The following is a 25,237-nucleotide window of genomic DNA, read 5'->3' as shown; positions in this document are numbered from 1 at the left end:
TGGGAACTCTGAAGAAGGAGCTATTCTTTGTTGGAGTATGCTACTAATCTGACCAGACAAAAACACAACCTTCGCACATATCTCTTGTTTCTTTTCTTTCTTTTGCAATTAATGATTTTAGGTTGACCTGCCCAGAACAGAAGTGTATGTCTCAGTAAGCCAGTCTTTTTTCTTTTTTCTTTTTTTTTAAATTTATTTATTTTGAGAGAGACTGAGTGCAAGTGGGGAAGGGGCAGAGAAAGAGACAGAGACAGAGAATCCTAGGCAGGCTCTGTGTAGTCAACATGTCAAGCAATGCGGGGCTTGAACCCACAAAACTGTGAAATCGTGACCTGAACTGAAATCAAGAATCGGACACTTAACCGACTGAGCCACCCAGGCACCCCTGGCCAGTCTTTTTTCTACAGAGCGGGCAGTGCATGCTATGATTGGTGGACCAGGTGTCACAGCATGGCTGTACCTTGAGTAGGTCTGGCCCTCCAGTTAGTTCCAGAAACCAAAAACACAAGAGACTGATGTACACAACAATATGCTAGTTAATTCATTAAAATCAGAAGTACCGTCTGGCTGGAAAGCTGTCGTTCATTTGTTCACAGCAACCTCGTCCTTGGTGACTAGATCTGCTCAACAGACCAAATTATGGTTCAGACAGTTGCTTCTGTGAACGAAGTCTGATTACTCTGCCTAAGAACACTGGGCAGGGGTGTGTTTGCCTTTAGCAAATCTATATGGTCCTTTGTTAGTCTGAGGCTTTTTCTGCTTTAGTGCTTAGGTGTCGTACTTCTTCAACTCGGGACTGCTGGTGGCATTGATAAATGGTGCACCTTCCAGCTGTGCTTTTTCTTGACAGCATATTTCCCACCACCCTTTGTTTGCCTTTGTGGTTTCACTTTGCAGTTTCTAAGATTTCTGCACAGCTTGGATTATATTTCAATCTGTAGATTCTTAGTGATACTTGGGCCACCATAGTCCCATGGCAGCATGTTTATAAATCAATTTTTAGGATGAGTTACTTCTATAGATGGCTAACCTCATATATTTTTAGGTCAATTCTTATTCATTAGGTTTATTTTTTGGAGGGTGATATTTTCTGACCTTACTCCCCAATTCAAGGGAGAAATATTTGGGGCCTTCAGTGCCCTCTACACTGGTGACAAGAGATTTTAAGGCTGTTAGACATGGTAGAGGTACCACTCACTATACTAAAACATCCACATCAATTTTTTTTTTAAATTTTTTTTAATGTTTATTTATTTTTGAGACAGAGAGAGACAGAGCATGAACGGGGGAGGGTCAGAGAGAGGGAGACACAGAATCCGAAACAGGCTCCAGGTTCTGAGCTGTCAGCACAGAGCCTGACGCGGGGCTCGAACCCACGGACGGCAAGATCATGACCTGAGCCGAAATCGGCCACTCAACCGACTGAGCCACCCAGGTGCCCCCAATTTTTTTTTTTTAAATGGAGCAAGCTAAAATACTTTTGCAGAAGAGACAGGAAAATCACTCAGAAAACAGCAAAAAACAAAACAAAACAAATCTTGGTGTCGTAGAACTTAACTATGTGTGACCTTATGGGAAAGGAATTACTTACAGTTGATGCACAAATTCTGAAGAGGAAAGGAAACCTTCTGTCAAATATCTTAGGAAATGAAAATAAACATTGTATCAGTTCCTCCCCCAGATGATTGTTATTGCGGGTTGACCCATACCCTTTTTTGTCTTCTGAAGGAAGGTTTCTCTTGTGGCTTCTGGCATTGATCTCAAGTCAGCTTGGCTAAAGCAGGGCATCTATAAAACAGACCTGAAGGGCTGTTTGGAAAGGAGGGAATAACTTAATTCAGAACCAAGCATGTTCCAAAATGTTAAAACATGCTATTTTGTGATCAGGCTTCCACGATTCCATTATCCTGGTAAGTCGCCCACATTTGCTTGCCAATGCACGTATCATGGCTTCAGAAGCTTGCCAGCAGTCCCTAGATGGAGGCCCTGGCTCAGAGGATGCCAGAGTCTGCATTCTCAACATCTCTAGCATCGAACTTCATTGTCATGTTTCTGGTTCTTCCATTTTGTTTAGGAAAACAGAAGCACTGCATTTTCCTCCCTTGGCCAAAATATCCCTCTTTTGCCTCTACTCCCTTCACCTTTATCCTTTGTCTTTCTCGGCCTTCTGTCCCTCCTCCAGACACGCCATTCTTCAGTGTGATTTCATTGCAAGTGAGGAAGACCTTCTCCCTCAATTCCCGGGGACAAGGATGTAGCGTTTTTCCTTGTGGAGGTGATTTGCACATGTTTTTATTTTTCAGTCTCTGGATTTTGGCCCAAGATAGCATCTTCTTAAGGTACACTTCCAGCAATCAACTGGCAACCCCCTTACCTAAGTATCAGTTAACAGAAGTTCTGCAGAAACTTAAAACATTAGAGAGCTGTCTTGGCATTGGTAAATGTAAAATCCAAATCCTCTGTAGAGAAATGGAAAGAGCTGATAAGTTGCCACAGGTGTTTTTATGTTGAGAACAGGCTAATGTCGATGTCACGGTTCCTTTTCCAGTCCCATATAGAAATCATCCATGGCCATGCAGCATTCACAAGTGATCCCAAGCCCACAGTAGAAGTCAGTGGGAACAAATACACTGCTCCTCACATCCTGATTGCCACTGGTGGCGTGCCCTCTCGTCCTCAGGAGAGCGAGATCCCTGGTGAGTCTTCTGAAGGCAAATGCTTGTTGGTAAGAGTCAAGAGGAGTTTACTGTTGTCTTCAACCTTACAAGCCATGCCAGGGGATCTGCCTATACCAGTTCTTTCTCTTGGACAAGGCCACACAGCCATGAGAGAAAGTCTCTGCAGAACCTAGATGTAATTGGGGTAAGTGGTAGCTCGTGATGGGGTGAAGAAAGATATTTCTTCCAGCTCCAAACGCATACATACTACAAGTAACACAGGAAGAAAAATCAGCAAAGAGTCTGTTCCTTTCCTTCTCAGCATGGCAGAGATTGTCATCTGCCTGAATTTGTCACGTGGATTGTTATTTACAAGACAGGTCTTGAGTTACTCTTTTGCTCAAGGGAGTGAAATCTTGTAGGGATGAAACTTAATTACCTGTTAAGCCTCTGTGTGCAGTTTTCTTACATAGAGAATTCTAGAATTAAAGTAGTAAGTATTTTCAGGTAGTCATATTTGCTCTTGCATTTTGTGCACACAGGGATGAGCCATGAACATACTGCCTTATTCTGACATAAGAAACATTGTTCATGTCTTTCTCCCCAACTAGATTATAAGGTCTTTCTGGGTGGTGATCATAGCTTATACATATTCTGTATTCTCCCTGGATTGGCTTCAGAAGACTTGTGACCAATCTGAATTTATATGGGAAATTTTGAGCGTATGTGCATTTATGTGTTTTATTCTCTCTGGGGAGAGGATCCAAAACTTGCCACCGGTTTTTAAAGGGGGTTCATGACTCCCAAAAGGTCAAGAACAACTACCATAAAAGATAGTAAGATGCTGTTCTCAAGTACCTTAAAATTTAGTTGGGAAGATTGGACATAAGCATCCTAATATGAAACAGTCTCCAGGATTGATAAGTCAAAAAAGCAAGGTGTGGAACAGCGTGTGTAGTATGCTCCAATTTGTGTCTTTCTGAAATTTCTGAAAAGGCAGGGAGACTATACACACACTGGAATATGTGTGGAAGGATACTCTAAGCCCTGTCATGCTGACTCTCTGAGGGTCCTAGAGGTTGAGGGTGGGAAGGACTTCTGCTTTTCACTAGATGCTCTGTTGTGCTTTTTGGATTTTTAAGATACATACATTTATTAATTTAAAACCTGTAATAAAAACAAATGCAAAGAAATAAAAGGTAAGTGTTCCAAGTTTTGTTCTCTTTCTTTCTAAGTTTTATTTTTGAGAGAGAGAGAGCAGGGGAGGGGCTGAAAGAGAGAGAGACACAGAATCTGAAGCAAGGTCCACATTCCAAGCTGTTAGCACAGAGCCTGATGCGGGGGCTCGAACTCATGAACCATGAGATCATGACCTGGCTCAAGTTGGACACTTAACTGACTGAGCCCCCCAGATGCTCCCCTAGATGGTGTTTTCTAGACAGTGAGCCTTGGGTTGTTCACAGGTGGGACAGATTACTAAGGGATGGCATAAAGCAAAACAACTTACCAGGAAAGGGGCTCACACACTGAGCGGTATATGCTGAGGAAGAGGAAGACTGAAAGAACCAGTGGGTAATAAAGATGTCTTCGAAGGACATTCAGCCAGTTCAACCAGTTTTTCCAGCACTGAAGTTCTGGGGGCAAATTCATTAAGCTGAGACTGGAAGAGGGTCAGGGCCAAATTGTGGAGACTTACAGAGTTAAGTGAAGGAATCTATAATTCATGACAACTGGGTCAAATAATGGTTAGCTTATAAATAGGGTAGTGACAAGATCTAAGTGATAATTTTAGAAAACTAATCTGACAGTGACTTACAGCGGAGGGAGATCAGTTCAGGAAGCTGTCACAGTAGAATGTACAGGGGGTGAAGACATGGTTACGAAGCCCAGCATTAGCATCTGACCTATACGGGAAAAGCTCAGTTCTGCAGACAGTTAACTGAGCCACTGTTCCATGCCAGCATCAGAGAAGAGAACGGGCATAACAGACTCTGAGAAGGGAGAGTCAGGTACTGTATTTCAGGACACATTACAAAAAGTGTATTCATCACACCTGAAATCAGGATGTGTCCTTTCATCATGGTGCCTTGAATTTAGCAAAGTGCAAATTTTTTTTTCTTAAATATTTATTTTTGAGAGAGAGAAAGCTCAGGGGAGGGGCAGAGAGACAGAGAGAGACAGAGGATCTGAAGCAGGCTCTTGTGCTGACAGCAGCAAGCCTGACGTGGGGCTGAAACCCACGAACCGTGAGATCGTGACCTGAGCCAAAATTGGACACTTAACCGACTGAGCTACCCAGGCTGATTAGATATTGTGGTGGACCCTTGAGAGAAGGAATCACAGATTGACAACTTAGGACTTCATTTGGATTATTGGTGGAAGGTGGTCCATTTAACTGAACTGGTGAACTTGAGAGAGGGATACGGTTGGAACATAAGGTTTAGTTCTAAACGTACTGAGTTTGAGGCAAAGTAGAATTATGTGGCAGGGCAGTTAGAAATATGGGACTGGCACTTAGGGAGAAGGTCACAACTAGGATATTTGGAAGTCATCTGCAGTGAGGGAAGAGTTGGTTGAAACTTTTGAAGAAAAATGGAGAAGAGGGTTGAGGCTGAGCCAAGGGGCAGGAGAGCGAAGCAGAGCTGACAGTCTATTCATGACGGCCAAGAAGATCCTAGTTCCTCAGAGAAATGTTAAAGGTGGTTGTTACTGCTCTTTTTTTATTCCTAGACAGAACAAAAATGTGCACTCAGGGAAGACTGGGTTGGGAGGTTCCCAAGTGGAAACTTGGATAAAACTTGTTGAAACAGAATGTGATGGCTGAGAAAATGTCCGGGTCCTGTACAAAACGTTGATGTCGTTTTACAAGAGGAAGCTCAGTCTATGTGATCTGTATTGCATTTTCCTATATAGGTGCCAGCCTAGGAATTACCAGTGATGGATTTTTCCAACTGGAAGAGTTGCCTGGGTAAGTTGGTTTCCTTCCCAACCTCAGTGTTCCTTCTTCCTCAGTCTCTCTAGCTAACATTTCTTCTTCCTCCCCTTCCCAACCATTAAATGCAGGCATTCCTTGAATTGTCTTCTCCTACTTCTCTTTTTTCAACTTTGGGTATCTCATCCACTAATACCCCAGTGAACGACTTGGATCTTTCATTGCACTTTTTTGGACCAGAATCAAATATAGGGTGGTTTTGGAGAATAAATAGTAAAGTCCTAAAATGATCTTCTTTCTTCACCTGGATACAGCATCAAGTGATAATGTGTCTCAAGTAACTGATTCTGGTTTCCAAAGCAGCTAGTGCAAAGGGAATCTCCATGAATGAAGGCTTTGTCACTGTCACAAAAAAATAGGTTTTCTGAATTTGTCCTTTATGTGTGTTTGTCCAAAACCTTAGTATAAATTTGTCATGGATTTAGATACATAGAGAAAAAAATATACTGAGGAAGATTGTTTCTCTAATTTGAAGAAGCTGCCCGTTGGAGGTTTTCTAGATGGAGAGAGCTTCCTTTCACTCCTGATAAGCAAGGACACGTAGGGGCTGGAGGAGGGACCCTTTTCACCCAGGGACTGGCCTTTGTCCCCTTCTGAGTAGCACTCATGCTGGAATCAGTATTGCTCAATTCTGCTGCTCCCTCAGTGGTGCTTCCAGTCCAGTTGAGGTCTTAATCCTGTGTTTTTCTAAAGGCCTTCGTGGAGGGTGACTAATGATCCATGTCTATGCCTTTACCTTTAATGATCTGGAGCCACAGTTAATAAGGGGCAGGAGGGCTTCTCTGCAGTTCCATAGCTGCAGTGAAAACCTCCCATTGAGATATTTGGATCAGGCCATCTTCTGGCTTTGAGAAAAGCACAGTCTTTTTAGATTTGCTGTCTGCAGGGCATACAACTATGTTAGAGAACAGCTTTTCTTCCCTCACGATCCACCCTGTACTGTTTGGTTTTAGGATTGAATGATGACACATGTGAGAATGTTCCCATAAATGTGGTCATGACTTGTCATGTTTGGATGATGTAAGTCAATCTAGACTCACCCTCAGAGAAGCTTCTTTATAGATACTTGTCCATTAAAAATTTTTAAATAGGGGCGCCTGGGTGGCGCAGTCGGTTAAGCGTCCGACTTCAGCCAGGTCACGATCTCGCGGTCCGTGAGTTCGAGCCCCGCGTCAGGCTCTGGGCTGATGGCTCGGAGCCTGGAGCCTGTTTCCGATTCTGTGTCTCCCTCTCTCTCTGCCCCTCCCCCGTTCATGCTCTGTCTCTCTCTGTCCCAAAAATAAATATAAAAAACGTTGAAAAAAAAAATTTTTTAAATAAATGATTTAGGGGTGCCTGGGTGGCTCAGTTGGTTAAGCATTGGACTCTTGATTTCAGCTCAGGTCATAATCTCATGGTACACGAGATCGAGCCCCATGCTGGGTGCTGCCCTGACAGTGTGGAGCCTGCTTGGGATTCTTTCTCTGTCCCTCCTCTGCTCATGTTCTCCCTCTCAAAAATAAATAAACATTTAAAAAAATGCTAGCGGGGTGCCTGGGTGGCTCAGTCAGTTGAGCGTACGACTTTGGCTCAGGTCACGATCTTGTGGTTCATGAGTTCAAGCCCTGTGTTGGGCTCTGCACTGACAGCTCAAGCCTGGAGGCTGTTTCAAATTCTGTGTCTCCCTCTCTCTCTGCCCCTCCCCTCCTCACACTCTGTCTCTCTCTCAAAAATAAACATTAAAAAAATTTTTTTAATGCTACCAATACAAATTTAATAAATGAATGTATGCATTTTAGAAACAAAAGACTCTGGGAACATAGGAACTGAATGAACAATTTTTTTTTCTTCTTTTTGTAAGAGTCCTTTATCATTGTTAATTTGGTAAGTAAGTAATTAAAGAAAGAACAGATTCTGTAGGTAAGGTACCCTGTGCTATGGGCTGTATGATTCAGTTTTTGCCCTCATTGGGCTTTTTTTTTTTTAAGTTTATTTATTCTGACAGAGGGAGAGAGAGAGAATCTCAAGCAGGCTCTGCGCTGTCAGAACCCGACACGTGGCTTGAACCCATGAACTGTGAGATCATAATCTGAGCTGAAATCAAGAGCCAGATGCTTAACCAACTAAACCACCCAGGCACTCCCTCATTGCACTTATGGTTGGATGGAGGCCGGGGCATTGACCTGTGGAATGTTGTGGTCCAAGTCGTTCCAAGGGCCATAAATGATGAGACATGCTCTGGGAACTTGGAGGATATAAGATCATTTCTGGGGGATACTAAAGTGGTAAGAGGTAGAAGAGAGGTGCCTCTGGGAGCTGAGAGCAAAACACTGAGGTCACAGTTCTCTGAAGAAGCTAGCTTGTTTACACCTGTTTCTTATATGTCCCCTCTGCTTAGAAATATCCTCAACTCCTGTAGGAGCTGCTCATCTTTCAGGAATCCAGAGTGTTTTCTGAGTCCTCGATCCTGCACACACTAACTGGTGACTCTGTGCTTTGGCACATGCCGGCACGTGTCTCCCCTCAGGAATTCCTCTAGGGTGGGAGCTGCTACCCACCCCGCCTAGTACAATGCTTAACCAAAGTAGTAATAATAAGTGTTTGGGGAAGAAAAATGGGTAAGGGGAAGAAGAAGGGGAGGGAAGACCCAAAGAAAGGAGAAGAGATCAAGTATAGTAGAAAAGAGGGAGGTAGCACTGGAAGAAGAACTGTTCATTGGTTTCCAGGCTATGTAGACATTTCTCTTGTCAAATCCTGGGTTGTGAGATAAGCTGACTTGCAACCATTTGGGTTCACACTTCATCCTCTATCTAGATCAGAGCCTTCTGATGGCACAGACTCACCACATGGATACCTTACCATTAGAAGGTGGTAAAGAAGAGTTTCCTTTGTTCTTCCCAGATGGCCTATGTCTTTAAAAAATTTTTTTAATGTTTATTTTTTAGAGAGAGAGAGAGAGAGAGAGAGAGAGTGTGTGTGTGTGTGTGTGTGTGTGTGTGTGTGTGTAAGCAGGAGAGGGGCAGAGAGAGAAGGAGACACAGAATCCAAAGCAGGCTCCAGGCTCTGAGCTGTCAGCCCAGAGCCCAACACTGGGCTTGAACTCACCAACCATGAGATCATGACTTGAGCCAAAGTCAGACCCTTAACCGACTGAGCCACCCAGGTGCCCCCAGATGGTTTACTTCTTATCCAAGCGTTATAATGATGTTCGAGGACTGTGCTTAAAGTGTTCAAGAACTCCAGCCTTGAATGGGATGGCTCCGCACTTACCTTGTAGGCTGCAGCTTGGAAGTACCCTTCGTTGCTCTAGGCCCAGGATCACCTTCTCCACCACTGATTCTGACCTCTGTCAGCATTTATCTAGTGTTTAAGATGCCTTCTTAGACCAAAATTTATGCAGGGAGTCTAGTTTTAATTCAGACCTGACAACTTAAATGGCTTGCTTTAATTGGCCTTTAACCTATTGCAAAGATTGGTAGAATTGAATAATGATCAAGGAGAAGTTCTGAGCAGGGAAGAATTGTGGTGAGCATGTTGCCAGTTTTAGTTTTAGGTGCAAAGGTCCCTCATGAGGTATCATCTCTAGTGTCAGGTTTTTTTTTTTGTTTTCTCTCTGAAGAAATGAGGCTAAAGAACTTTTAACAACTAACAATCTATTTCCCTTCTACAAAGGGATATTTTCCATGTAAAATTGCCATATAGTATCCAGGATTGAATCTTGGAGCAGCAAAAGGAAATGAATGGAAACACTGGTGAAGTCTGAGTAAAGCCTGGAGTTTAGTCAATAGCAGTGTACCAATGCCAATTTCTTAGTTTGGGTGATTGATACATGGTTATGCAAGATGTTAACTTGTAGAAAAACTGGGCGAAGTGTATACAGGACGTCTCTGTGCTATCTTTTCAAGTTTTCTGTAAATCTAAAACTATTCCAAAATAAGTTTATTTACAAAAATATTAACCCTCTATCTCATTTTAGTCGCAGCGTCATTGTCGGTGCGGGTTACATTGCTGTAGAAATAGCTGGGATTCTTTCTGCTCTGGGTTCAAAGACATCGCTGATGATACGCCATGATAAGGTAAATTCTGTCCTTTTCCCTTCCCTTTGCTTGATGTTAATCTTTTAAAAGTCCACACTTAAAATATTCTATGTTGTCATTAAATATTAGGGTCCAAAGCATGTGGAGGTTGGTTGGTTTGTTCTGTGTGAAACCACAAAGGAGCTGTTGAATTGGGCCTCATGTCCTTACCAGCTGCCAGTAGATGATAATGATTTTCATTTCATCAAACTGGTTGGTATTTTTTTCATGAAGTGCTAGATAATATCAGGTGCCTTAGTAAGGAAACATGCAGGCTTAAATATAAATATTAGTTAAATTGAACAGACTGTCGGGTTAATTTCTTATCCTGGAAATCAGTTTCACATGGTCAGGAGGTAGTGTTAGATTATTAACACTCAGTCAAAAAAATTTGCTAAATTCTTTGTATTAAAAGAAAACCTACCAAACCTACATGCACAATTGTGTTCATGGCAGCATTATTCACAATAGCCCAGAGGTAGAAGCAACCCAAGTGTCCATTGACAGACAGATGAATACACAAAATGTGTATATCTGTGCAATGAAATATTTTTCAGCCTTAAAAGGAAGGACATTCTGACACATGCTCTAGCATGGATGAACTTTGAGGACATCATGCCAAGTAAAATAAACCAGTCACAAAAAGATGTATCTGATGTGATTTCCACTTACATGAGGTATCTAGAGTAGTCAAGCTCAGAAAAACAAAAAGTAGAATGGTGGTTGCCAGGGGTTAGGTGCAGAAAGAAATGGGGAATTGTCTAAGGACAGGAGAAAAGTTTGGGAGATGGGTGGTACCACAAAGTGAAAATACATAACACTACGGAACTGTATCTGTAGAAATGGTTGAGTTGGTAAATTTAATGTCATGTATTTTTTACCACAATATAAAGATAATAGTGATAGAGGCAGCTTATAGATCATCTTATTGAAATGCCATTGATAGATGAAATTAAGACCAAGCAAGGTTTTGTGACTATTAATTAGCATCATAACTGAGAGTCAGCTAAGATCTTAGAAAGCCCAGGCCAGTACAATTGACCCTTGGACAACTTGGGGGTTAGGGGTACAGACACTTTGTGCAGTGGAAAATCTGAGTGTAACTTTTGACTCCCTAAAAACTAATAGCCTCCTGTTAACCTTGACATGAAGCCTTACCAATAACATAAATAGTCAATTACCATATTTCATAAATGTGTTATGTATATATTTTTTAATGTTTTATTTTTGAGAGACAGTGCAAGCAGGGGAGGGACAGAGAGGGGGGGTGAACAGAGGATCCAAAGCAGACTCTGTGCTGATAGCAGCAAGCCCAATGTGGGACTTGAACTCACGGACTGTGAGATCATGACCTGAGCCAAAGTCAGACGCTCAACTGACTGAATCACCTGGGCGCTTCCTGTATGTGTATTATATATCAAATCCTTAGAATAAAGTATGCTGGAGAAAAGAAAGTGTTACTAACAAAATCCTAAGAGAAGGTCACCTGGCTGGCTCAGTGGGTAGAGTACATGTGACTCATGATCTTGGGGTTATGAGTTCAAGCCCCACATTGGGCGTAGAGCTTACTTGAAAAGAAAAGGAAAATCCTAAGAGAAAATACATTTACAGAATTGTACTGTAAAGAATCTGCATATAAGTGAACCTGTGTAGTCCAAACGTGTGCTCAAGGGTCAACAGTTTTTTTCTGCTAAAATGCAGCCTCTGTGTCTTACCTGGTGAAGTGTTACTTTATATTTTTAAATTAATCATGGAAGTACCACTGGATTTTGGTACAGTACTAGAGCTTTCAGAGACCTGGTTTGAGGCAATAGCAAGAGTGTTGGCCTAAGAATCTAACTGACCTTAACAAGCGTGTGACTTGGGTAAGTCATTTAATGCTTCGAGGACAGGATTTATCAGATCCCTAACCACTCAGATGCTATGGTTCTAATTCTTGATTATTTGAGCAAATAGAAGGAGACAAGGGAAACTGATAACCCAGGTCAACATATACTCGAAGGAACTTTCTCTTTGCCTTTGAGACTTGTCATATAATTAACCCCCAGGAGAATAAGGAAACAAGCTGCAGCAGTTTGCCAATAGAGTGCATAATTCCTGCACTTGGAAAATAGGCTCATTTGCATCTGTACTTGGCCTTCCTGCCCTCCCTAAACCCCAATGCATCAGGCTCATTCTCCCTCTTTTCCCTGTCCTGGTATAACTCCGTTTTAGAACTATCCTACGAATGACTCAAGACCTCCCACCTTTTTTTTTTTTTTTAAGTTTATTTATTTTGAGAGAGACAGACAGACAGTGCATGTGCATGTGCACGAGTGAGAGGAAGATAGGGAGAGAGAGAATCTTAAGCAGGCTCTGCACTGTCAGCACAGAGCCCAACACGGGGCTCAAACTCAAGAGCCGTGAGATCAGGACCTGAGCCAAAGTCAGACGCTTAATCGACTGAGCCACCCAGGTGCCCCAAATCCTCCCATTTTTACCCTGTCTGGGGTTTGTCACAAAGAAATCTCCAAGGCCATGCTCTTGACTCTTCTGCTTAGATAGGAGATTTTGCTAGAGAGATCCTCCCTTAAATCATATCAGAGTGGAAGCTGCCCTGGAATACTGAAACAGGAAGGAGAATTTTTGGTCCCAAGATATAATTATGGAAAAGAGGAGCAAGTTTGTGAGGAGAAGGACATGGCAAAGATAGTAGAAGCCTGAAGGTTGCCTGTTTAACTCTAAAACTGGAGTTGGTGAAGTCAGACGTAATACAGACATTGGTGGTGACGTAGGAAAATAGATTAAAACTCTACTTACAATACGGCTGTGAATGAAGAAAGAGATAGGAGGGAGGATACTGATACTTGGCTCCCAAGTTTGTAACATATCTTTTTTTTTTAAATTTAAAGCCAAGTTAGTTAATATACAGTGTAATAATGATTTCAGGAATAGAATTTAGTGATTCATCACTTATATATAAGACCCTAGTGCTCATCCCAACAAGTGTCCTCCTTAATGCCCATCACTCCTTTAGCCCATCCTCCCACCCACCTCCACTCCAGCAGCCCTCAGTTTGTTCTCTGTATTTAAGAGTCTCTTAATGGTTTGTCTCCTTCTCTGTTTTTGTATTATTTTTGCTTCCCTTCCCTTATGTTCATCTGTTTTGTTTCTTAAATTCCACATAGGAGTGAGATCATATGATATTTGTCTTTCTTTGCCTGACTTATTTTGCTTAGCATAATATATTCTACTTCCATCCATGTTGCTGCAAATGGCAAGATTGCATTCTTTTTGATCGCCAAGCACTACTCCATTGTGTGTGTGTGTGTGTGTGTGTGTGTGTGTGTGTATACACACCACATCTTTATCCATTCATCTGTTGATGGACATTTGGGCTCTTTCCATACTTTGGCTATTATCTATAGTGCTGCTATAAACATTGGAGTGCAGGTGCCCCTTTGAATCATGTAACGTATCTTTAATCAAATTTTATTCCTTTCCCACCACCCATCCCTCTGGTGGCTCTGTTTGTATACAGGTACTTAGAAATTTTGATTCAATTATCAGTTCAAACTGCACTGAAGAGCTGGAGAATTCTGGCATAGAGGTCCTGAAGTACTCACAGGTATGCCCAAGCCCAGGTCACGCTGATAGCCCTTGGTCATCTGTATGTTGTGAATCACACTTTCTGCTTTCGGCTTCACCTGAGTGTTTTATAAACACAAACTCTGTGTCTACCCCCATCAGTGGTTCCCTTTCTAGAGTACTACCAATTCTTTTCTTTATCCTACACAGCTGTATTTCTCAATATATTAGTGAAGCCAAGGTATAAAAGATTAAAAATCTGGTAGTTGAATTTAGTTAGAACTAAAACTTCATTTTTTTTGTGCTCAAATGCCTTATTGAACATCCTTAATTTCCGAGTTTATATTTTGAGGAAATAATATTATGGAATCTATTTTTAAAGCAGACCCTTTTGAATTTTGCAGATGGATCAAATTATAAAGTACTTTACTTCTTAGGGAATCACTAAATTTCAGAATTTTCCTGGAGCATTAGGCTTATAAAAGCATTTTTCTCCCATGGCTGCCCCCTCTCGGCGATGGTCCTATCAAGTAAAATAATAAATGTGAACTTGCTTTATGAATTTGTAAAAGTACTAAACTGGTAGTGGGGTCAGCACCCTTTAGGATCTTTACTAAACCACATGCACCAGCTTCTCTGACTCGACTATCACCTTCTCCTCATTCTGATTAAGAACATCTAGGAGAATATCACTTGTGGGGTGTGAGGAAGTGTCTTAGTGATGCTACTACAGCCCATTTCCTCTCCATGCTGTAGTTGCGAGTCACTGTGCTTATATTTGTGTCTTAAATTTTTATCACCATTTTTAAGAGGCACAGTTTAAAATACCTTGTTTTTAAATTTTTTTAAGGATTTATTTTTGAGAGAGAGAGAGAGAGTGAGCACGTGAACAGGGGAGGGGCAGAGAGCACAGGGGACAGAGGATTCCAAGCAAGCTCTGTACTGACAGTAAGAGCTGGATGTGGGGTTTGAACTCATGACCTTTGAGATCATGACCTGGGCTGAAGTTGGATACTTAACCGACTCAGCCACCTAGGCACTCCTAAAATGCCTTGTTTTTAGGCTGAAGCGTTAGGGTGTTGACACGAGCTTCCAGCTGACATTTCTGGCCGTTGGCTGGGTGATTTGGGCCAACTTAGGAAACCGTCTTGGCCCCTGGGAGTTGCCATGTTGGTGGCCTTTGGGCAAAAGTGAATGTGTCAGCATGGAGGATCCACATGTAGGATTCAGTGGGGATCTTTTAAATGTTAAGGATTCTAGTTTCCTCTTTGCTTTCCTTCTTCTCTCCCTATCCTCAATTAACACAATTTTATTTGCCAATAGGTCAAGGAAGTTAAAAAGACTTCCTCAGGCTTGGAACTCTGCATGGTTACTTCAATTCCTGGTAGGAATCCCACCTTGACCACGATTCCAGATGTTGACTGCCTGCTTTGGGCCATTGGGCGGGACCCAAATTCCAGTGGCCTGAATTTGAACAAAGTGGTAAGTTGACTTAGTCTAGCCAAAGCATTCTTTTTTTTTTTTTTTTTTTTTTTTAATGTTTATTTATTTTTGAGAGAGAGAGAATGGGAGCAGGAGAGGAGCAGAGGAGAGAGGGAGACACAGAATCTGAAGCAGGCCCCAGGCTCTGAGCTGTCAGCACAGAGCCCAATGTGGGGTTTGAACCTATGAACCATCTGAGCCAAAACCGGACGCTTAACCGACTGAGCCACCCAGGCACCTCTAACCAAAGCATTCTTGAATCTGTTAGCAGTTCTGTGTTCTCCAAAACATGGCCACCTAAACTTTGGTGGGTTCTATTAGGTTTGTTTCTCTTTATTTCATGCATCCAGTTTGTCATCAAATCCCATTGCTTTCCATAATTGAAAAAAATTTTTTTCCCTTTTTAGTATTGTCACCCTACATCAGGTCTCTGCCACCTCAAATTTAGATTGTCCAGCAGTGCCCTGACTAGCCTCTTCCTTGCAGATTTCCTTTTTACTATGATACTTGTCTCTTTAAAGCCCTGTAATTATTCCTTATTATCTGCGGCTCTAATCTCAATGCTGAGTATGTCAGTCATCCTGGACATTGTAGGTGTTTGGGGACGGATGTGGATGTGAAGCCGATCTAACAGGGTTATACTTAACATTCTTACTTTTTTTTTTTTTAAGCTTATTTATTTGTTTGAGAGAGACAGACACAGTGTGAATGGGGGAAGGGGTGGAGAGAGAGAATACCAAGCAGACTCTGCACTGCCAGCATAGAGCTTGACGCGGGGTTCAGATCGCAAACCGTGAGATCATGACCTGACCTGAAACCAAGAGTTGGTCACTTAACCAACTCAGCCACCCAGGTGCCCCTTTCTTAGTTGTTGTTTTAAATTTTTTTTTTAATGTTTGTTTGTTTGTTTTGAGAAAGAAAGAGCCAGGGAGGTGCAGAGAGAGAGAGAGAGAGAGAGAATATACCAAGCAGGCACAGCACTGTCAGCACAGAACGTAATGTGGGGCTCGATCCCACAAACTGGGATACCATGACCTGAGCCGAAATCAAGAGTCAGACGCTTAACTAACTGAGCCACCCAGGCGTTCCTGTTCTTTTAAATTCTCAAGGGAAGCTTACTGTAGTTGCTTGGGGTCTAGGTGCCAGAGTTGGACTCAATTTTGAATCTTAGTTCTTTTTTTTTTTAAATTTTTTTTTTTAACGTTTATTTATTTTTGAGACAGAGACAGAGCATGAACGGGGGAAGGTCAGAGAGAGGGAGACACAGAATCTGAAACAGGCTCCAGGCTCTGAGCTGTCAGCACAGAGCCCGACGCGGGGCTCGAACTCATGGACCGCGAGATCATGACCTGAGCCGAAGTTGGCCGCTTAACCGACTGAGCCACCCAGGCACCCCATTGAATCTTAGTTCTGCTACTCACCAGTTATATGTTCTTAGGCAAGCAGCTTAATTGCTCTTAAGTTTCAATTGCTTCATATAAGTATAGGAATAAAAATAGTACTTGTCTTACTGGTTTATAGAGAAGGGTATATGATGAGAAAGTGCATGCAGAGTAAATAGTTTAGATGCTGGTATACAGTATGAACTTTGTCCATGTTAATCAGCTGCTTTTGTTATTGATGACGATTCTCCAGATACGCTGTGCCACTCTACAAGTAATAATAGGATTGCTTTATGTTTGAGGTTTATGTATTTGATGGAACCTCTTGAATGGTGTGTAACATTTTGATTTGTGTTCTAATATTAATATCCTGTATCATGTAGATTCCTTTTTCATTTCCTATAAGGTATTTTTTAGCATTTTCTTTTTTTTTTTTAATGTTTATTATTTTTGAGAAAGAAAGAGAGGGGGAGAGAGACAGAGAGCAAGCAGGGAAGAGGAAGACAGAGAGGGAGACACAGAATCAGAAGCAGGCTCCAGGCTCTGAGCTGTTAGCACAGAGCCAGACGTGGGGCTCAAACTCACAGACTGCGAGATCGTGACCTGAGCTGAAGTCGGCCACCCAACCGACTGAGCCACCCAGGCACCCCTTAGCATTTTCAAAAGTAAACTATCCAGAAAGATGTTTTCCTTCTTTTTAATCTTACTATTTGATGAAATTTAGTAAAACTGGTTTTATTAATATGAAAACAGACAACTAGTCTTCCAGGTTTTTATCTTTTAAGAGATATTTTGCCATTGTACAGATACAGGCAGTGGTAGGTCCAGTTTTCAACTATTTGCTGAATCTTTAAAAAATGAGATAAAAGTTTTCAGCCTCACTCAATGTTAAGATATAGTTGTATAATGCAAATGGAATTATTACTATGTGTAGGTCTTTTCAACATGTTACTAATCTACTTTAATCTTGCCAACTCTTTGAGAAGTAAGGACGAGGCAACCAGGAATAACACAGAGATAATAATCGGTCCACCAGGCTGTAAACTCCACGGGGCAGAGAGCATATCCGTACTTCTTATTACTATTCACAGTGACTAGGTTAATGCCTTATTTGTACCAGAAACTCAAGTATTTGTTGCTAAATAGGTGGCTATACAAGGTCCCATAGCTAGTAAGTGGCAGAACTGGGATTTGAATCCAGGTCTCTCTCCTTCTAATGTTTATACTCTTAATTACTGTGCTACCTACGTCCACTGTCTCTTTTCCCACCTGGGAGTTTATACACCTGGGATCTGCAAGGCCATCTTCTTGGAGCAAAAATTTAACTCAAGATACAGGGGAAAAAATTTGGTAAAGAAAATGTCAGTATGTTTTAGAATGCCAAACTTACTCGGATTTTTAAAATTAAAATGGTAAGCCACAGGGTGCCTGGGGTAAGCATCTGACTCTTAATTTCAGCTCAGGTCATGATCTCATGGTTTCGGAGTTGGAGCCATGCTGACAGAGCCTGCTCTCTGTTTCTGTCTCTGTCTCTGTCTCTCTCTTTTCTCCGCTCATGCTGTGTCTGTCTGTCTGTGTGTGTGTATCTCTCTCTCTCTCAAAACGAATAAGCTTAAAAAAGAATTTGTTTAAAAAATAAGTTAATTAAATTAAGTTAAAATGGTAAGCCTCCAAGAAACCTGCTTTTGATGACTGCTTCAGGCTGTCCCCTCTAAGTTATGAGTTAGTATGCTTCAAGAGGAGCACTTCAGTGGAAAGAGTTTTAAAAGCAGTCTTCGATGGACTTAGCAGCTATACGAGGTAGCGCATCTGTTAGCTGAGTGTTTCCTTTTCACGCTTACCTGGTTAGTTGAATTGTATTGCAAAGGCGGGTTCTGTTAAACACCCCCAAATTGGATAAAGTGTTTACATTTTTAAATTAAGCAAAAGATCTGAACTTGCCTACTTGTTGAGATGTTTTTCATCTTGTGGTCGAGGGTTGTGGGTTTTAGAGATTTGGGCTGAAGAGGTGTTTGAGATGAAGTAGATCCAGAGGTTTGATCTTCCATTTTTTGTGGAGAGGCCAAATATTTACATGATATCCTTTCAATGTTTTAGGGGATTCAAACTGATGATAAAGGGCACATCATAGTAGATGAATTCCAGAATACCAGCGTAAAAGGTGTCTATGCAGTTGGAGATGTGTGTGGAAAAGCTCTTCTCACTCCAGGTATTGTTTCCTCTTTTCTTGGGTAAGAGAGGCTCTGTGTGTCAATATAAAACTGTTTATATAACAGTCAAATCAGCTTAAGCAAAGTGTCTTTTAAAAAAAAAAATTTTTTTTTTAACGTTTTATTTATTTTTGGAGAGACAGAGTGCAAGCAGGGGAGGAGCAGAGAGAGAGGGAGACACAGAATCCAAAGCAGGCTGCAGGCTCCAAGCTGTGAGCACAGAGCCCAATGCGGGACTCGAACTCACGAACAGTGAGATCATGACCTGAACTGAAGTTGGATGCTCAACCAACTGAGCCATCTAGGCGCCCCAAAGTGTCTTTTTTTTGTTTGTTTTTTATTTTTGAGAGAGAGTGAGTGAGCAGGGGAAGGGCAGAAAGAGAAGCCCAAGCAGGCTCCACACTCTCAGCACAAGCCCGACATGGGGCTCAAACTCACAAACTGTGAGATCGTGACCTGAGCTGAAAGCCAGAGTCAGATGATTAACCGGCTGAGCCACCCAGGCACCCCAGGATGGTGTCTTAATGTTGTCAAAATAATAAGAATGTACTGAAATAGTTTGGTACCTTATGTTTTCTGAATAATATTCATTTTTCCTTAAAAGACTTTAAAAGTGCTTAGTGAAGACTGAAATTGTTACAGAGATGATGTGACCACCCTCTGAAGAGTGCTTAAGTTAGGATCTGAGTTGCATGTGGTGACAGTGGAAGGAAGTGGCTTTGGGAATAAGTAATTTAGAGTGACATTCTTATATGATTACTTAGTCTTTTTTTTAAAGGTTTTTATTTATTTTTTAAGTAGCTTCCATGCCCAACATGGAGCTTGAATTCTTGACCCTGAGATTGAGTAAGAGTCATGTGCTCTACTGACTGAGCCAGCCAGGAACCCGAATTGTTTATTCTTGATGTGACCAAGATTGACTCACCTCCCCCAATCCCATACCTCAGTTTACTTTCTGAGTTAACTGGCACCATTTCAAGCTCTTTGTCCCACCTTTATAAGCGCCTGCTTTCACTCTATACCCCTTGTGCCCCTGTGGTACCTTACCAGCCTTTCCAAAATGGCCCGGGCTCTTTCCTCAGAATAGAGATTTATCCCAATCTAATACCCAAAGCCTTTTAGCCCTTTTAGGAAGTTCTCTTAACAAAAGCAAAATAACAAGCAAAGTTTCAAAAACTTGATAACATAATCTAATAGTCAAAAATTATATCAAAGTGAAGAGAATTTCTTATGTATCCGACTGATATCTTATTTTGGAAAAAAAACTCAATTTGAAATCAGCAATATTAATAACTGATGCTTTTACTGAATGCAGGCATTTTTTTCTAAATATAGAGATAAAAACAGGCTAAGGGGAATAAACTTAAGTCAGAAGCAAAAATAATTTAAAAAAATTTTTTTTAGAGAGAGAGCATGAGAGGGGTAGAGGGAAAAAGAGAGAGACTATTAAGCAGGTTCCACGCTCAGTGCGGGGCTTGATCCCATGACCCTGGGATCATGATCTGAGCCAAAACAGAGAGTTGGGACGCTCAACTGACCGAGCCACCCAGGCACCCTAGAAGTAAAAATAATTTTTAAAATAAACTTAAGGGGTGCCTGGGTGGCTCAGTCGGTTGAGCATCTGACTTCGACTCAGATCATGATCTAACGGTTTGTGAGGTCGAGCCCCACGTCGGGCTCTGTGCTGACAGCTCAGAGCCTGGAACCTGCTTCAGATTCTATCTTCCTCTCTCTCTGCCCCTCGCCTGCTCACACTCTGTCTCCTCTCTCAAAATTAAATAAACATTAACAAAAATTTTTTTAATTAAAAAACATCTTACTGTGTCAAGTCGGTAATAGTACGACTGAGCATGTAACGGGTGATTGTCTGAGACCATGAACATCAGACTCACATGGGCCCAGGACTCCCCTTGGACAGCAAGGGAGAGTGGGAAAGAGGGGGGGTCATTCACCATCCAGAAATGTGGTCTTTATCCTTGCAAACCAGAGCTCACCCCTAATGCATCAGGACCAGCCAGGGATGAGGAGCCACAATGTTCCTGATAGAGAGGCTGAGGTTGCGGGGCCTTCTAGAGAATTAAAAAAACGAAAACAAAAACACCTTACTGTGAAATGAATATGATTATAAAGTAAAACTGCAGTTGCTCAAAACTGATGTAGTTTGCTTCATATTGTATTAAAAAGCTAATATACTAATAAAGTAGGTGACTGCCAGATTGGGAACTAGTGTGTCCCCTCCCTTTTTTTTTTTGCCTTAGTAGAGTGTACAGAATTCATATAAGCTGGTAGTTTTGAATTGTTAACTAAGTCATTGATAGGCCTTCATATTGAGCTAGATCTTATCATGAACACTGGCATAAAACTTTGTCAGAAGTAGTATGTTAAGCCAGATGAATAAATGGTTAGTAGAACAATTCTGTTTTAAAATGAACAATAAACTGAAACACGGTTTTAAAAATATCTTTACAGTTGCCATAGCTGCTGGCCGAAAACTTGCCCATAGACTTTTTGAATGCAAAAAAGATTCCAAACTAGACTATGACAACATCCCTACCGTTGTCTTCAGCCACCCCCCTATTGGAACAGTGGGACTCACGGAAGGTAGGTATTTAAAAATGAAGGTGATTTATAGTTTCTTTCCTTCCCCCTAACTTCAGGGGGAAGTTTCTGGCTAAATCTGTCTTACCCCCCTAAGTTACATTCCTTTTTGGTTGCCTCTTATCACAATTCCAATTTCCTCCTTAACTACTAACACTTGGAAAATATAATTCCTTTTCTACAACTCACCCTGTGGATCTCTTTGCCTTTTTTTAGCTTTTTTATTTCAAACTACCTTCAGAGTTAAAGAAAAGTTGCAAAAATATAGTTCCCCTTATCCGTGGCTTCAGTTTCTGTGGTTTCAGTTACCCATGCCAACTACAGTCTGGAAGGAGATGATCCTCCTGACTTCTTGTCAGGTCAGTAGTCGTCTAACGCTAGGTCTCAACGCCTACATCATTCACTTCACTCATCTCCTTACGGAGGCGTTTTATCATCTCACATCTTCACAGGAGGGGTGAGTGCAGTGTGATAAGGTATTTTGAGAGAGAGCGCATTCAAATAACTTTTATTACGGTGTGATGTAGTTCTATTTTTATTAGTTATTAATCTGTGCATAATGTATAAGTTAAACTTTATCATAGGTATGTATGAATAGGAAAAAATTCTGTACATAGGCTTTGGTATTATCCATGGTTTCAGGCATCCACTGGGGATCTTGGAACATTTTCTCTGTAATAGGACACACTGTAGTACAAAGGACTCCTGTATACCCATAACATTTTTGCTTTACCATATTTTCTCTCTCTACACATACACACAGACACACATGGTCTCACACACACACACACACACACACACCACACACGCTTCAGTATCTATTTCCTAAGAACAAGGTCTTTCCTTTACATAAGCACAGTACAGTTTTCAAATAATAACATTTAAATTGAGACAATATTGGGTAGAGGGATAGGCAAAATAGGTAAAGAGGATTAAGAGGTACAGACCTCCAGTTATAAAATAAATAAGTCATGGAAATGAAAAGCACAGCATAGGGAATATAGTTATTAATATTATAATAACCTCGTATGGTGACAGATGGTGACTACACTTAATCACGGTGGGCATTTCCTAATGTTTGTAATTGTTGAATTAGTATGTCTCACACCTGAAACTAACATAATGTTATATACAACTATACTTAAGTTTACAAAAAAGGTATTAAAAAAGAAATAAATTGATGCAGTATTAGATCTTATTCACATTTTGCCAGTTATCTCAAATAATGTCATTTTTTTTTTCTTTTTTAGATTTTTTTTTTTTTTAAGTAATCTCTACACCTACGGTGGGGCTCAAACACACAACCCTGAGGTCAAAAGTCCCATACTTCACCCACTGAGCCAGCCAGGTGCCCCTCAAATAATGTCATTTTTAACGTTTTTTTTTCCCCCCAAGGCCAGGATTCAGACCAGGATGATGCATTGCATTCAGTTTTCATACCTCTTTGGCCTCCTTTAATCAAGAGACAAAATTCCTTAGCCTTTCTTTTGTCTTTCATGACATCAACATTTATGTTGTAGAATATCCCTTGTTGTAGTTTTGTTCAGTATCTCCTCGTAATTTGATTCAGGTTATATATTTCTGGCCATCTCTCTTCTTCAGTAACTCGGTAGAATTGCTTAAGTTTTTGACAGATGCTTTTTTCCCCCTGTGCATTATAGATGAGGCCATTCATAAATACGGAAAAGAAAATGTGAAGACCTATTCAACCACCTTTACCCCAATGTATCATGCAGTTACCAAAAGGAAAACAAAATGTGTGATGAAAATGGTTTGTGCCACCAAAGAGGAGAAGGTATGGGAAAAATGCAGTAAGTTTAAGAATGTCTTCAGGCCTGTCAGGGATGGGGGTATTCTGGTGTGGTGGGAAGTGGGGAGACCAAGTAAAGAGTTAAGCCTTCTCTGATTCAACTGGTGCAGTCCCACTTTTATCTGAGAGAGAGAGAGAGTGGGTGCTGGGGAGGGGAGAGAGAGGGAGGGAGACAGAGAATGCGAAGCAGGCTCTATGCTATCAGCGCAAAGCCCGACATGGGGCTTAAACCCATGAACTGCGAGATCATGACCTGAGCTGAAGTCAGGCACTCAACTGACTGAGCCACCCAGGTGCCCCAGGATCCACTGCTTTTAAAACATAAGAGAGAAAGGTTGAACACCACAGATAGCCCACTGTCATTGACCCATGGGCTAGAATAGATAGGTACCTCAGAAATACTGGTAAGTGTAAGATAAATTTATTTTTTCACAGTTTATTTTTATTTATTTTGAGAAAGATACAGAGAGCAAGCCAGGGGAGGGGCAGAGAGAGAAGGACACAGAATTCCAAGCAGGCTCCAGCTGTCAGCACAGAGCCAGATATTGGGCTCAAACCCACAAACCATGAGATCATGACCTGAGCCGAAATCAAGTGTCGGACACTCAACTGACTGAGCCTCCCAGGTGCCCCTATTGATTTACTTTTAAACAAAATATTTTTGTGCCTAAATTTTATACATTCTAACTTTGCTAAGAATATTTGCTGGAGGTGAACATTAACCTAGGTTTAAAATTATTGAGAAACCAAACTGGGAAATGTGATGTGAAACAAATGTCTCTTAATGGTCCTTCATGCAGTCATCCAGTAGGTATGGATTGAGTGCCTCCTGGGGGCCATCTTCGTGCTTGGTCATATAGAAAGAGTGGGAAGCAAATGTAGGCAGGTCCCCTCTGTCTAGAGATTAAAATCTGCGGGGAAGATGGACTGTAATTTTTCTAGTCCCCAAATACATAGAGCATTGTAATTGTGATAGAGTCATGATGGACATATATGGAGAGATCACGTGAAAGTAATTTTACTTGGTTGGGGAGGCAAGTGTAGGTATCTGAAGAATGAATGGGCTTTCACTCTTAAAGAAGGGGAGGAAAAATCGTCCAGACAGAAGGAACAACTTGTGCAATGGAGAGGGCATGGTGAATACTCAGAACAGAAGGAAAGCTGGTGGGGCCAGAGCGCGGACAGCTTGAGGGAGGGCTGTGTGGGGTGGGCAAGGGAGGGATGTTGAGGCAGGACTGCATAGCACCAGGCAGGCTTTCTTATGCCATACCCAGATAGGAGATACAAGTTTTTTAGAGGTTTTAAAATGTCACTTATCTCTCATGACTAGTAAATAATTGATTGGTATACCTAATAAAAACTTACGTTAAGAATTTTTCTTTTTTGGGGGCGCCTGGGCGGCTCAGTTGGTTAAGTGTCCGTCTTTGGTTCAGGTCATGATCCCGCGGTTTGTGGGTTCAAGCCCCATGTCAGGTTTCTGTGCTGACAGTGCAGAGCCTGGAGCCTGCTTCAGATTCTGTGTCTCCTCTCTCTGGCCACCTGCCCCCCAAAGATAAAATAAACATTAAAAAATTAAAAAAAAATTTTTTTAACATTTATTTATTTTTTCAAGAGACAGAGAGCACAAGTGGGGGAGGGTCAGGGAGAGAAGGAGACACAGAAACCAAAGCAGGCTCCAGGCTCTGAGCTGTCAGCACAGAGCCCAATGTGGGGCTTAAACCCATGAACCGTGAGATCATGATCTGAGCCAAAGTTGGATGCTTAACCAACTGAGCCACCCAGGCGCCCCTCCCTCCATTTTTTTTTTAAAGAAAATTTTTTTTCCCCAGGTGGTTGGGATCCATATGCAAGGAATCGGGTGTGATGAAATGCTGCAGGGTTTTGCTGTTGCAGTGAAAATGGGAGCAACAAAAGCTGACTTTGACAACACAGTTGCCATTCACCCTACCTCGTCAGAAGAACTGGTCACACTTCGTTGAGAACCCAGGGACTCCAATGGCTGGCAGCTGGACCAGCAGACCTTCTGAAATGAACCAAATAATCATGTTTACTCACTGTTCCCCTTTTATGTGTTTCTTTATTGTTATCAGAATATTCCAATAGTGGAAATTTTCAGTGAATAGTAAGAACTTATTTATGTAATTAGAAATTTGTTTTGTTATCCTGGCTTTCCATTTGATTTGCATCTCACAATAACCAATTATTTTAAAGTTTTTTTTTTTTTTTTTTTTTTTAACAGCTCTGTGCTAGCTGGGTTTTTTGTTTTGTTTTGTTTTTGTCTCAGCCTCATCCCAGGTATAAAATTATATGAAGTACAGTTAATTAAGGTACTTGAATGAACATAGCTTGCTAATTTTTATAGATGAAGCTGACAGCAGCTCTTCACATTTAGATAATGCAAGTGCACAGGTCATTTTAACTTCTTTTTTTTTTGTAAGTAGGCTTCACGCCCAGCATGGAGCCCAACGTGGGGCTTGAACTCAT

At 41.4% G+C, this 25,237-nt stretch overlaps 1 protein-coding gene across 1 annotated transcript in view; it reads left to right on the top strand.

The window, feature by feature from the left end:
• Nucleotides 1-25,237, top strand: part of GSR (glutathione-disulfide reductase) — a 45,110-nt gene extending 19,873 nt beyond the window's left edge. The window contains exons 5-13 of the mRNA XM_007093975.2: nt 2,549-2,696; nt 5,571-5,625; nt 9,605-9,704; nt 13,225-13,311; nt 14,595-14,753; nt 18,233-18,344; nt 20,815-20,946; nt 22,605-22,738; nt 24,583-25,237. Of these exons, the coding sequence (XP_007094037.2) occupies nt 2,549-2,696; nt 5,571-5,625; nt 9,605-9,704; nt 13,225-13,311; nt 14,595-14,753; nt 18,233-18,344; nt 20,815-20,946; nt 22,605-22,738; nt 24,583-24,732 (1,077 nt within the window). The 3' untranslated portion in view covers nt 24,733-25,237. The remainder of the gene's footprint in view (nt 1-2,548; nt 2,697-5,570; nt 5,626-9,604; nt 9,705-13,224; nt 13,312-14,594; nt 14,754-18,232; nt 18,345-20,814; nt 20,947-22,604; nt 22,739-24,582) is intronic.

Source organism: Panthera tigris, chromosome B1, assembly GCF_018350195.1.
Source record: "Panthera tigris isolate Pti1 chromosome B1, P.tigris_Pti1_mat1.1, whole genome shotgun sequence".
NCBI lineage: Eukaryota > Metazoa > Chordata > Mammalia > Carnivora > Felidae > Panthera > Panthera tigris.
The sequence above is the reverse complement of the archived record's forward strand: the minus strand, read 5'-3'. Positions and strand labels throughout refer to the sequence as shown.